The sequence below is a fragment of the Epinephelus lanceolatus genome, chromosome 19 (assembly GCF_041903045.1).
Source record: "Epinephelus lanceolatus isolate andai-2023 chromosome 19, ASM4190304v1, whole genome shotgun sequence".
Lineage (NCBI taxonomy): Eukaryota > Metazoa > Chordata > Actinopteri > Perciformes > Serranidae > Epinephelus > Epinephelus lanceolatus.
This window is the reverse complement of record NC_135752.1, coordinates 21,011,875-21,025,353: the sequence shown is the minus strand read 5'-3', so window position 1 is coordinate 21,025,353 and position 13,479 is coordinate 21,011,875. Positions and strand designations below refer to the sequence as shown.

General features: G+C 43.2%; 1 protein-coding gene across 1 annotated transcript; it reads right to left on the bottom strand.

Moving 5' to 3' along the window:
• Positions 1 to 2,282: 2,282 nt before the first annotated feature.
• Positions 2,283 to 4,327, bottom strand: LOC117269824 (apelin receptor B). The gene has a single exon (XM_033647166.2). It carries the CDS (start codon positions 4,222 to 4,224, stop codon positions 3,154 to 3,156), a length of 1,071 nt encoding a protein of 356 aa, XP_033503057.1. The 5' UTR covers positions 4,225 to 4,327; the 3' UTR covers positions 2,283 to 3,153.
• Positions 4,328 to 13,479: the final 9,152 nt, after the last annotated feature.

Sequence of the window (13,479 nt, the reverse complement as noted above, 5' to 3'; positions counted from 1 at the left end):
CTCTCCAGCTACCAGTCCTGACTCCATATTTGGTCTAGGTGGGGACTTGAGCCGGCGACCTTCCAGTTTTCAAGCCAAGTCCCTATGAATTGAGCTGCTGCCCTTACTGTACTCTGAAAAATAGCAACATATGTCAAATACATGTAGTGGAACAAAACAACAGTATTTATGTGTTGGTGTGCAGGTATAAATAGTGAATGTACTTTGCTACAGTTTCATTAGAAACTCTCAGTACTTCACATGAAAACTGCTGACTGACCCTTTAACTGGTGTCTTCATTTCTACTGGGAACAGTGGAAATTCTGAACACGTGTAGACATTTTATGATACAAACATTTAGAGTGAAGCAGATTTATGTTGTAAGAAGCACTTAAAAGACTGTTGTGTTAACTGTCTACAAGATGCTATTATGGATATAATTAGTGGTTGGAGTTTGTTATCTTTCGACATTACATGGAGCTTTGATTTTTTTTTTTCTCTCAGCAGTGTTGCAACAGAGGTGCTCGCCTGTACACAGAGAGAGATCATCTGTTGCCTCAGAAATCATCAACACAATACAGTTTCAGTCACATTTTTAAAAAAGAGAACAAAGCTTTAGTTTCAAGAAAGCTGTTTCTTGGAAAGGGAGAATGAAGACTGTTTATACCCTCGGGATTCCCCGCTGCAGGCCTGTTTCCAGCGTAGACACATTCAATTTTCACACTCTGTTATTACAGAGGAATGAAAACATTTGTGTAATCATTTCTGTGCAGACAACACTCAGTCTATTGCGGATCAAAGAGCGTAAATCCCTTTTCTCCCGTAGCACTTAGGCAAAGTTTGTGCCATGAAATCTTGGTAACACGATCACATTGGCTTCATAAAACCTGAAAAAACCCATGGCATTAATATATCCAGATTATCTTTCACGGCGGGCTTTGGCTTTGATATTGACAGGTGGAGGATAATGTGACAAGTTGTCCTGTAAAGAAATAGCTGCTGCATGTTTCTCCAATAAAACATGCTGTTGTGCAGACACTTGAGTGCCTGGACTGTGCCACTATTTGATTTACTGTTAGACCAGCTTTTATTGATTTCCAGCAAGTTGTAGAACACAATTAGTTTTTAGGAATTTCCCTGCCTTTTATACAAGGGCGTAGGTTTTATTTCAACATTTGCAGGGGCACATAAAATGGAGAGTTTGGGGGTCCTCTGTAAGAAAATTGTGAGCACTGAAAACCAAGCTTTTCTGTGTTCTGTTGAATTTTTATGTCCCCAATTTGTGCTTTTTCTGCATCAATGTATGGTGTAAATGTCTTTTATTTGTCTACTTTCATGTTCTAGATATTGATGGGGACATGTCCCCTGCGTCCCCCCTGAAATCTACCCCTATATACAAACTCTCCAGACTAAATTCAGAGATCTATTTAACAAAGATTTTGTTTGCATGTCTGTGTTTGTGCCCTGGCTCAGATGAGATTAAACAGAGCTGAGACAGCGATGAAGGAGATGGGGGGAATGTCGCTGCAGCTGTCGGATTTCTTGTCTCTTCCAAAGACAACAAAAGTTTTCAGATGTCACCTGTGAAGTTAAAGACGCAGATGACTTTTCACATCAATGAGGAGGACAGCTTTTGTCGCACATAGCTAAACAGCACACTTTGGGGAAATGTAATTGTATTGTAGGTGATTTAGACTTAGCCACTCTCCGTCACAGGTATTACACAAGAAGGGACTCCTACTACAAATCAGTAACCAAGGATTAGTCTGATCCTTCTGTCTCCCTGCTGTTGCTAATTACATTCTGTAAAAAGCTCTTTACAGTCAAAATAGTCATATAATTTAAAGCTCAACAGCCTGTTGCTTTGTTTACTAGAAACAGCACATTTGGCTGTGGTTAATTGTGATAGACTAATAACACGAGGACTCTTTCAGATGTATTTTGTACAAAGCAGCTCCAAAGTTGTGTTAATTAACCCGTCAGACTTCAACATCTCTGGGACAAAGCCAAGTCCTGTGGTTGATCCAATTTAGAAACCCTTTACTCACTGACTGTTTACGTGAGCGAATTGTAAGGAGGAGAAGAAACAAACACTATGGAGGGAGGGAAACAGAAGTCGGACTTGCATTTCCTGCAGACACATGCTTTGATTTTGGCCCCCGCGAAACACAATGGGAAGGAGGCTGCCTCCCCTCAGCAATGCACCAACAGGAAGAAGCACATTCACTGGATAGGAGAAAATACATTCCAGCGAGACTTAACAAGCTATCACAAGTGACAGAGTGAGACGAGATGGAGAAGAGTTGTGTTTTTCAAAGCACTTTTCTTTTTATTACAAATCATAGACAATTCAAAATGATGCGTATTCACAAAATGCTTTCATGTATACGTCAGGAACAAATTCATTGTCATTCTGACGCTTTATAAACAAAGTCGTTGCTTCACACACACAGACACACACTCACACGCACGCCAGCAGACTGTTAAAGCAGTCACCTTTTAATTGGGCTCTCCGCCAGCCTGAAAACATTTGTCAGCTGCCATCTGTCTGTCTGTCTGGGACCCACACCCACCCCACCCCACTATCTCCGTCTCTCCTTACAACACTTTTGTCAGACTCCAACACTTTTTACTGACCTCTACACCCTTTCTACACACACACACACACACACACACACACGTAACACTGCTGGCTGTGATACAGATACTACAATTTGAGCTGGAGATCATGGCGGTCTGGTTGGTATCACACCTCAAGTGCTTACAAATGAAAACAAGAACAGCGGGGGCAAATGCACGAGTTATACACTTCACCGGGACTTCAGAAGCAAGAGTTCAACAGCTCAGTATTTTGCATACTCCACGGGAGAAACACATAAACACGTGGTCCTTTTAAAAATACATTCAGTCTGGTTCATGCTTGGTCCCCCGTATTTAATAGTTCAGTTTTGCCTCCTGCTCCTGAAAGTGAGGCTGAAGTTTGGTCAGACTCCAAAGCCCCAAGTCTGACTGTCGTGTTCAAGCAAACACCTACAGCAGTCCACAGTCAGAGAGGAGCAAGGATGACACCCCGAAACTGTGAGCAAGCACCTAGTGCTGTACAGTCTTAATTTACTTGCATTGTTCTGCATTGTTCTCCTCTTCCCCAGCATGCCTCTGGGCCCTCAGCTGTCGTCAAACCTTTGTGGCCAGAGACTGAGCCTCTGTCTTCTGAGAGGACAGGGAGCTGATAGGGCTCGCGTGCAAGGACTTCTTCAGGTTGAGCAGGCACAGACACTGGGATCTGAAGCGCAGGTCGAAGAAGGCGTAAAGAAAGGGGTTGAGGCAGCTGTTGACGTAGGCAAGGCAGGTGGCGTAGGGGTGAGCCAGCAGCAGGAAGCGCAGGAAGGCACAGGTCGCGGGAAACAGCTCCAGGTAGGAGAGAGCGTCGGCGCTCTTCACAACATGGAAGGGCATCCAGCAGACGGCGAACACCACTACCAGCGTGGTGATGATCTTCAGCAGCCTCCTCTTACGCTGGTCTTCTTTGCGCAGGGTGTTGAAGTGGCGGGTGACGGTGCAGCCGATGAAGCCGTAGCACACCATCATCGCCAAGAAAGGTAGAAGGAAGCCCAGAGCTGAAGAGGAGATGCTGAGACCTGCAATCCACAGGTTCTCTTGATCTTTCCTGGTCATCACCAGGCTGAAGTCCATGGCACAGGATGTGCGGTTGCTGGTTGGTTCATTTTTGGTCGTACGGAACAGCAGAGTCGGGGCAGCCAGGATACCGGACAGCATCCAGATGGCTGTTATGGAGGCTTGCATGTGGCCACGGGTGCGCAGCTGGGTGCTGGACAAGGAGTGCACGATGGCCAGGTAGCGGTCGAAGCTCATGCAGGTGAGGCAGAAGACGCTGGCGTACATGTTGAGCAGGACCACATAGCTGCTGATCTTGCACAGGGCCACTCCGAAGGGCCAGTGGTAGCCCATGGCAGTGTACACAGCCCACAGAGGCAGGGTGACCACGAAGGTGAGGTCAGCCAGGGCCAGGTTGCCAATGTAGACGTCAGCAGCTCGCCGCTTACCTTGGGCTCTCCACACGGTGAAGATCACCACCCCATTACCAGAGAGGCCGAGGATGAAAATAAGCATGAATAGCACCGGGATGATGGAGTACGAGGGTGTCCAGTCAGAATAGTCACACATGGTGGAGTTTTCTGTCTCATCGTAGTCGTAGTACTCATAAGGACCTTCAGTTGGCTCCATCTCCGTGTTCTCCTTCTTTCTTATCCTCCTTCTTAATGTGAAAAAGAAAAATCTCTGCGGGGTGCAGATAGGTCCACAGAAGTTGTCAGCACTCTGAAGTGTGTTGCTGCATGTGTAATCTGCCCTCCTTTATATACTCCCTCAGACTTGTACCCTCCCAGGATGCCCCCTCCTCCCATACCACTGCCCTCCTCCTCTCTGCTCTGAAGAACACGCTCTTTCACTGCGTACACGCCCACCTCTCACTCATTCATTTGTTTTGTGTTCAACATACTGCATAGTGGAGTCACTTTAATGCATGTAATACTGGTTGAAAATGCCAATAGTGTTTTTTTTAATTTGCTTGTATTTTTCAGGATATTCCTTCTTGTCCCTCACTTTTAATGCACAATTGCCTGGATACAGACATTGATATCCAGAGGCAAAATCTGAAGTCTGTCCAAAGTATAAATCTTGCCACAAATATAGTTGCAACACTTTATTTAACTTTAGGGAATGAAAATTTACAAGACATGTTTGTACAGCGGCCCATGAGTCAAGTCTGGGCATGACAAGTTTCATGAAGTAGTCGATTTCAATATCAATTGAGAGTCCTCCTGGCACCGGAGCACTGTGCTGAAATCTGAATGGGCCGCACTATTTACATTTCTACGACTGTTTTTCATGTCTGTACATGCTCAGACAAGTAGAAACCACAAAGTGAAGACAAAATAAAGATGTGTTCAGCTTTAATGAACTGTTGGTTAAACAAACAAACCTTCGGATCTTTAAATTAAAATATACAATGATACCAAGAAAAGGTTAGAAACATGTTTATAGCCTTGAGTTGAAAATTATTTCCATTCCATGAAAGCTTTTTAAGACAAATGGCACAAAGTGGCAAGATTTAATGATAGAAAAATTAAGGTTAGTTGCCAGAAGAAAATGTTGCCATTGCCAAACCACAATTACGTTACATTTGCATGTTTCATGTGTATCATATCAACATTTCTAAAGTAACGTAGCAGATTGCAGGAGCTGATCTTGTCATTGGGAGGCAGAGGGGATGATGGATTTCCTGACACTGGGCCTGCCAAGCTGCAGACCAGAGTTTGAGAACAACAAACAACAAAACATGTTGAGTTTCTGTGAGTCATTGCTGTGTCTCCATGGACTTTTTTAGCACCAAATGTCAGTGTTCATAGTGACCCATCGCTGTTTTTGCCAAGTGGGATTAGTGGCAAGAAAAGCAAATGTTTTTTTACCAAGACATCACTGCTTTACCTTTGGGATTGTGCCTCCAAAACATGGTCTTTTACTAACCATAGCAAGTGGTTTTTATGCCTAAATATAACCACAGCATTATTGTATACTTGTTTTAAATGTATCCACTACATAATAATGCGCAAATGTAACGTATCCAGGGTTTGTTGAAATGTACAATGCCAACATTTTCCAAATGATTGGGTTGCTAAAAAGCGATTAAACTGATAAATGATCCACAACAAAATGACATTAATTAAGGGCATGGCTAGAATATGATATAAACAAAGACATGCACCCATAAATACTACAAAATAAAAGACACAATATATGTATTTATGTAAAAGTCCTTATTATTAAAACCTTATTTTAAAACTCAAATGAGGGCAAATTAGGGCTGGCAGGATATCAGAGTTTCACTGCACAATTATCATAGCCAAAGGAGTGAACAACAATGATGTTATCATGATATCTGTAGAAAATTCCCTTTTTCCCCCTGAACAAATTACACTCAGAATACAAGTGCATAGTAGAGAGAGTCTGTAACCACAACTGTACAAAATCATGCAACAACAGCATTTATATTTAATGAAAAATGAAAAAGTAACTACATGGCGTTGGAGGAAATGATTCAAGAGGCGCTGGATTATTTACATGAAATTAACACAATGTCAATAACCTATTTCATTTTTTAACATCATTACCTGTGCATTCTGACACCTCTAGGGTGTGAAATATGATATATTTTCATCACTACTGGCATGAAATTTTGTGCATGTGTTGAACTTCTTGTCAATTTTCACAGGAGAAGAAATATGAGCGCTGTGCATGGTGTGAAAGAGAACAACACCTTTATAAAAACAGTACAGGAAAGAACTTAAAAGGTGTTGCTGTGCAGCCAAATATTGTTTTAAGCTGCAAACTTTATATTAAATCTTAGATGGGAAAGTTTCCAAAGATACCAAATATTTCAGGCTGAATTTTGGGGTAATTATGCCCAAGATGTTTCTACATGATTGAATGGTGCAACCATAAAAAACATGGAGTATTGGGGCTTGAATTTTAAACTGAATACCTCCTCTGCACACTGTAGCTTCAATGAGGAGTTATAACTCTGACTGAGAGTATAGTATGTGTGATACTGTCAGACAGTATGGAATAAGATGATTTTTTTCCACTTTAAAGCCACTCAAGGAGAAACATAGTCTGAGAACGCCATGTTAAGAGCTGAAACAAGTAACACTCTTCATCTGTCTTTCACTGCTTTGCTGTCTCTTGGGTATATTTGTTGGCCCAGGTGGGATGGCTCAGTCTTCAGTCTGCTCCGTCTCTCAGCAGAGTGGCAGCAGTGGCGCCAGGGCACCGACCTTTAGACACAACTACTGTATCACTCAACAATCTTTTCCTCCACTGATCCCTTCCTCCACCCCAACCATCCTCCTCCTCCTCTTCCCTCCCCGCTCATCTCCGCCTTCCTCTGATTATGAAGATGAGGACGGATTCCCGTCTTCCTCTGTTTTCACCAACGTCATTTACTCTCAGAGAACTGTTTGTTGTTGCCAATTATTGTGATGGGATCATGTAGGCATCTGTTAATTAAACTGATGTGATTTTGTTTGTGTGCCTCCACCTGAACTGCGTCCTCTCTTGTTGCAGTTGATTGTCCGTTCAGCTCTTTGTCTGTCCAGCAGAACAGGAAAAGAAGCATAAAGCAAGCTTCCTATCTGTGCTCTGCTGGGACTGAGGTCTGTTTTTAGCTGCGTTCACTGACGGGGTTGTGAATATACAGCTAAATAAAACATCAGGCCTTGATGAATACATCAATCCGCCCACTCACTTTTCCCCTAAAATCCCCCCCATCAGTCTGTATGGAGCAGTTTTGCAAGGACAAGAAAAGAAACAAGAATATAAGTGGCATAAGGAAATTATTTTTTGCTTTTAAGGAGTGACAAGTTCCAATTGGACCAAATTTGAACCTCCTTGCCAAGTGTCCATCTTGTCATTCAGCATACCAGAGACCCGTTAGCACCATTTAGCTCGTGTTTTTCCTTGTAACAGCCCACCTGTGCCTCAAATTGATTGTTGTTATTGTTGGTGCTGTCCTCTCATGTGTGGCCTTGTGCTGTAAACCACACACCATGAGGACACCAAGACATTCCTCATGTTTCTGCACTCTTATGTAACCACATTAAGGCCTTTCATCCATCATTCGTCTGACTGTCCATCAGCGATGAGTCAGTAACAGACAGAAAACAGACTTCATATCCTGAGGATATAGAAAAGGATGAGCAGTTGCATCTCAAAATATACACAAAGGCAGAAAGACACAAACACACACTACAGTGACGGTCTGTCTTCGCGGCTGCAGAGCGTCTCTTTCATCTTTTATCGTGACCTTGTGTGTTTGTGAGTTTATGAGTCTGTTTTCGGTGATCCTCGCAACACCAAAAGAGCATGAGGTGTGTGTTCTTGTTGTTACGGTGTGTGTGGGGGTTTTGACAGTTGTTTGATGTGTGTGTTAAGCTGTCACAGACCACATGCATGGCAACCCCCCCACCTGTGCCGAGACAGCTGGTTCCTCAAGACTTCGCAATCTGACCAACTCTGAGTCAGCCTCGAGCTCTCATGGAAATTCATGATATCACACGTCTGACCTGGTAACAGCCCAACAGCCCTGATGATAAACAGACCCTCGGGCAAACACCTTCCATCAGCACCATTTACATTACCAATCACATCAACAGTCTGATCTGCGCTTTTAATTATCTGAATGCTGTCAAAGCTAACGCTGTCAACACGGCTGGAAAGCTCCAACATTTGGCCGTTGTTACCGCCTGCTCCTGCTCTGCCTTTACTCTTCTCAGCAAAGACAAGGAGGTGATTGACACCAGCTTGTCAGACACAAAGGCCACCATGATGGGAGAGGTTCACACCTACTACTTCTTCTTTACTGTTCCAGTGAAGACTAATGTGGCCTCAGCTAGAGTTTAACTGACTGTGTCCTCTGGTACACAGAACAGAATTGGTTATAATGGCAGAGCAGCGCAGAATGGGATTGGGCACAACAGGACAGAATACAACAACACATTACGCATTTTGTTGTGGATGTAGAAAACAACATAACACATTGCTGCTCCAGGTACCGCTGAGACAATCTATCAGGAATGTGCGAATGATGTCATTTTGCCTATGACCAGAGTTGAGCCTGAACTTTTATCCTGTAGGACTTGCTACAGCTCCCACGATGGCACCCCTGCTGCACCAATAGACTGGACTCATTCAGATGAATGGGTTGTCCGGGTTGATTTGATGAAGGCTGCAGCATAATCATCCCATGTAGACTAATTTGATTTCCAGGTACTGAACCAATCAGTAATCGATTCTCAGTCCCAACTGGCCCAAATCCTCACCCCAGAAACAGCCAGTTGTAGCAACCATAAACTGACTGAGCCAGATATCTCACATTTGGTCCCCCGGTGCCAAAGCTCAGAAGTGAACTGACAGTCAGTTGAAATTGGCTCAAATCCACACTAATACTATTGCTGTGTTTACACCTAACGTCCACACTACTCCTGTGTCTTAGAAGCCCTAAAATGAAGATCTTTAAAGACGGTGCTGATGCTGTTTTAGTTTGAAATGATGATGCAGACACCCATGTTTGCTTCCCGATTGGGTCTTATCTGTCACAACATGTCAAGCCAAAACATTATAGCTAAGGATACTTTTTGTGATTTTATCCGTCTTGTGTGGGTACACTTTTCTAAGGGCATAGGTTTTGTTTCAACATTGGGTGGGACACATACAAAATGGGGGTTTGGGGGTCCTCTGCCAGAACATTTTGAGCATCAAACTCTTAATTTCCTGCATTTCCTGCACCAGTTTAGGGTGTTAATGTCTTGAAGTTTGTCAAATAAAAGTCATCTGCTACTGTCGTGTTTTTTGGGGGGACAAATGCACATGCTCTAAATATTGAGGGGGACATGTCCTCTGCACCCCCCGCAAAGTTTACACCTATCTTCTTTCCCATTGCCGTGGCTTCCTTGGGTGATGGATAATGGTCCTTTTATCACTCTGATATGTCGCCATATTTGCTTTCCATGTGCTTATACTTGTGTTACTTTGAGTTCCACCTCGTCATAGGTCCAAGGAAAAAAGGGGCCAGTTGCACAAAGCACCCAGTTTAAGGTTTCCTTAAATAAAATTGGGTTGCACAAAACATTCTTAGGTCTTCTCCTTAAGGTTTCCTTAAGTGTTTCTCCTTATCTTGGTCTTATACTTAAGGAACTGCTTAAAGTTCATTAAACTGTCTCACAGAGGACCTTAGCAACCAAAGTTTTTGCGTTGATTCGACGGCGTAGCTACTGCATACGCTCCAAATTATGTACTGTTACCTTTGTTAAATGTTGCTGTTGTCCCTGGTTTTATATGAGAAGAGGAAAAGATCACTAGCTGCTAGGCTAGTTTATACAATGTAAAATGCCATAGACTTGTGCTAATAACGTTAGCAGTTTGTATTTGTGGGGAATTGTGTTTGTCTGTCAATGCTGCGAGTTATAGTGAAGCTGATTTGTGTACTGGTGTTTGAAATTTTCTCTATTAAGCCATGTTTAATGTGTGTTTTAGGTGTGTTTTGAATCAACTAAACTTAACAACACTTCACAGAAACCCCACCGCCAACTAGTGTTCTGGAGGTGTAACTGCAGAGTGACACAGGCACACCACCGCACAAGTATAAATGCTCACAACACCATGAGTTTATGGTGATTAATGAGGAAAAAGAACGCATCCCAAGAATAGTGTTCTGTGACAGGGAAAACCCAATGGACACCCTTAATAATGAGCAATTCACTGTGCACCAGAATTTTATCAGAGATCAATTTATAATTTGTGTCAACATCTACAGTTGGATCACTCAACTTTCCGCAGTTGCGCTCTTCCAGCCCTGTTACAATTGTGATTGCTCTGCAGTTTTATTCAACAGAATCTTTCCAGTCAGTTTTTGGCGAGGTAGTTCATGTATGCAAATCTACTGTGTGCCGCATCATTCACTGGGTTTCTACTATTTCACCATCTCAGAGTTCGTTCTGTAACCAAGCAACCAACCGCAAAATAGACAGTCTGCTTCCTGTTCACATCAGCATCAGCCCATTATGTGAGAATAGTCACGTGATATGTGTTTTCAGACATGTCCCTCTGGATGGAGATGATTTCTGAAGCAGTGCTAAAACACTTGTGTGTACAGAGATTGTCTTTTTTTTTAAATGCACTTGTATGAACATGTATTAGTGTGGATGTGGCCTAAATCTTACAGTGAACATAGATTATGTCATCTTCTGCTTTTTCTTCTCTTTGAATATAGATTCACTCATTATTGTCCACTTTGTGTCTCCAATTCAGGATCATTAATTAGAGTACTGGGGAAAAAGGGTCCAAGTCCTACATGTTTTTGAAAGGTCAGGAAACATCCCTGGTGCAGTCTTCTTGCTGAGTTTGTATCTATATGATAACAGTGCTCTCCTTTGACCCCACTCAACACATGTGCACAATGTTTTCATGACCATACGACCCCGCTGACCCCACTGCACTGCAGTCCCTCACACCCCCAGAGCAGCAGCAGCTATTCCCAATTAGCAGCTAACACACACACGGTTGTCCAATTTCTGTTTCCCATTTGCAGGTCAGGCGACCGGATGATTATGTTGATATGAATCTTCCTGCTCTCAAGATGTTGTTGTCTTCTTGTGCCAGTAGCAGCTGAACAGAAATGTTTATCAAATATAAATATGACAGGAGAGGGAAATCCCAAACAGTTTTCTCCAAGAGGTATAAATAGCTCAGACTTCAGGGTCACAAGTGAAAATATGACTATTAGAGAAAGGCGGGGTGCCTCCTCTTTGTCACGCAGGAGAGTTTAGATCAGAAAGAACAAAAGCGAGAGGTGAATTTATCATTTATAGAAGCAGTTGGGTAACACTGCTGCTGCTGCAAGTCATCCTGACCACTGTGGTTTGGTTACAAAGATAAAGAGTTGTATCAGCTCCCTTTTTGCGGCCTGTTCAAGGCTGTGATGTTGCGCTGTTATTCCTCCTCACTGCTCTCCATAAAACGTACAAACGCGGAATGGGAGGCATTATTGTTCTGCCATTAAGCTGGCAATAGAGATAGTAACAGTGCTGAATTGAGGTTTGTTTAAAATGGCACAAGAGCCGATGCAGTTGTGTTACACTTCACAACTCTTTTGCTTCTGGAACGCTGGCATGCTATTCAACATCACACACTGGGGCAGCATTATGCCAGCGTGCGGTTCAGTGTGTAAAAGCACAGCGAGGGTGATGGCCGACCTTCTTAACAGCAGTTTTGCAGCATCTCAGTTTAAAAAGGGCTTGAGTTTGTTTCCACTTCCTGTTTGACACAGGATGGATGAATAAGGAGTTTGTTTGTGGGGTGATGGGTGAGGTAAATGAGGATTACTTACAACATGCCTACAACTTTCATCATGCCACACTCTTTGAAGACACATCATGCTTTATTGCATACCATATATTGAATTTAGAGCAACATCTCATGCTCAACAAACCCCAGAGATAAAGCCTCCCTGCCATCTAAACACCAGAAAGCTGCATTAAAACCTGCACCCACATTTACCTCCTCCTGTGAGCAACGTCCAGCAGGCCAGAAACTTCCCTCTGCAGCTCTCCGGCCTCCACCTCCTCCTCCTACATGCAGGACTGACATTATTCTCAAAGTCGTGTGAAACGGCGATGGGTCAAAGAACAGAAGGTAGTCTGGAAACTGTGTGAATTATTCTAAATGCACTGCAGGATTTACAAAGTCTTTTTATCCCTCACATGTAACATGAACTGTTTTATAGAATTTTATGGCTGTCCCAACTTCACAGAGTTTTGAAACACAAGCCTCCAGTTTAGTTTCAAGGTTGAGAGATGCACACACACATACACACACACACGCACACATGCACAAAACGCACTCCACAATCCTGCAAGTTCACACACACTATGTAACACCCATGACTACACTGGATGCAATACAATAAGCTATTGTAACCTCAAACCAAAGGTCTTGACGCCCATATGCTTTTGTCATCAGTCTCAATTATAACGGGCAATGAGGTCACTCGCTGATGTGTGTTAACACATACTTCCTTTTACTCTCTCTCTCAAGCACACACACACACACTCATGCGCACACACGCAATTCAAATACAAATATTAATGCAAAAAGCCTAACTGTTAACTAGCCTAATTTTGCAGGACCCACGCTCTCCTGCAGGCAGACACCAGATCACTGTCTGAGTCCAAGCTTTATATTTGTCACAGTGGGTGACTTTTTTTTTTTACCTCACAAGAAAACCCTCAAGTTCTTCACTTTGTCTGTCTTTTTATCTGCTTGTTTCTCCGTCTGTTATCACAGTCTGCTCGTGCTTCTGCTGCTCACCATCAGTATCAGTCTGTCCCAGTTAAGTCTGGCACAGGTTTATCAGGGCAGGGCTCCCGCTCTCGCTCTCTGTGTCTCTGCCAAACACACACACACACACACACACACACACACACATGCACACACGACATATTCACAAACACAGCAACATACACACTCACAGCACTGCCCCCCGCCCCCTCCTCCTCCTGTGCATCCTCTCTCAGCCTCTGGCTTCCTTGATGGGGAAAGAGGGGAATAGATGGACAGGAAGAGAGGAGACAGTGGGGATGTGACACAACAATGGCAGGAAGTGACTTTAGATCAATACAGATTAGCGCGCACACATCAACACAGGAGCACAGAGGTAACAAACATCCCCAGTGAAGAGATAAACAAGCAACACAAGCAGTGCCAAATAAATGTAACGAGGCAGCAAAACCCTTTAAGACGGCATGTTAGAAGACATTTTGTCTTCTTTCATTACCAACAAATGAAGTTTTGACAACACTTTCTACATTCTGCAGGGGTTTTCTTCTGAGTATCTGATTTACAATTTAATTATGTTAAACATATATT

Bases quoted from the DNA above. Each gene is read 5' to 3' on its own strand.
- LOC117269824 (XM_033647166.2), bottom strand. From the start codon at position 4,224: ATGGAGCCAACTGAAGGTCCTTATGAGTACTACGACTACGATGAGACA.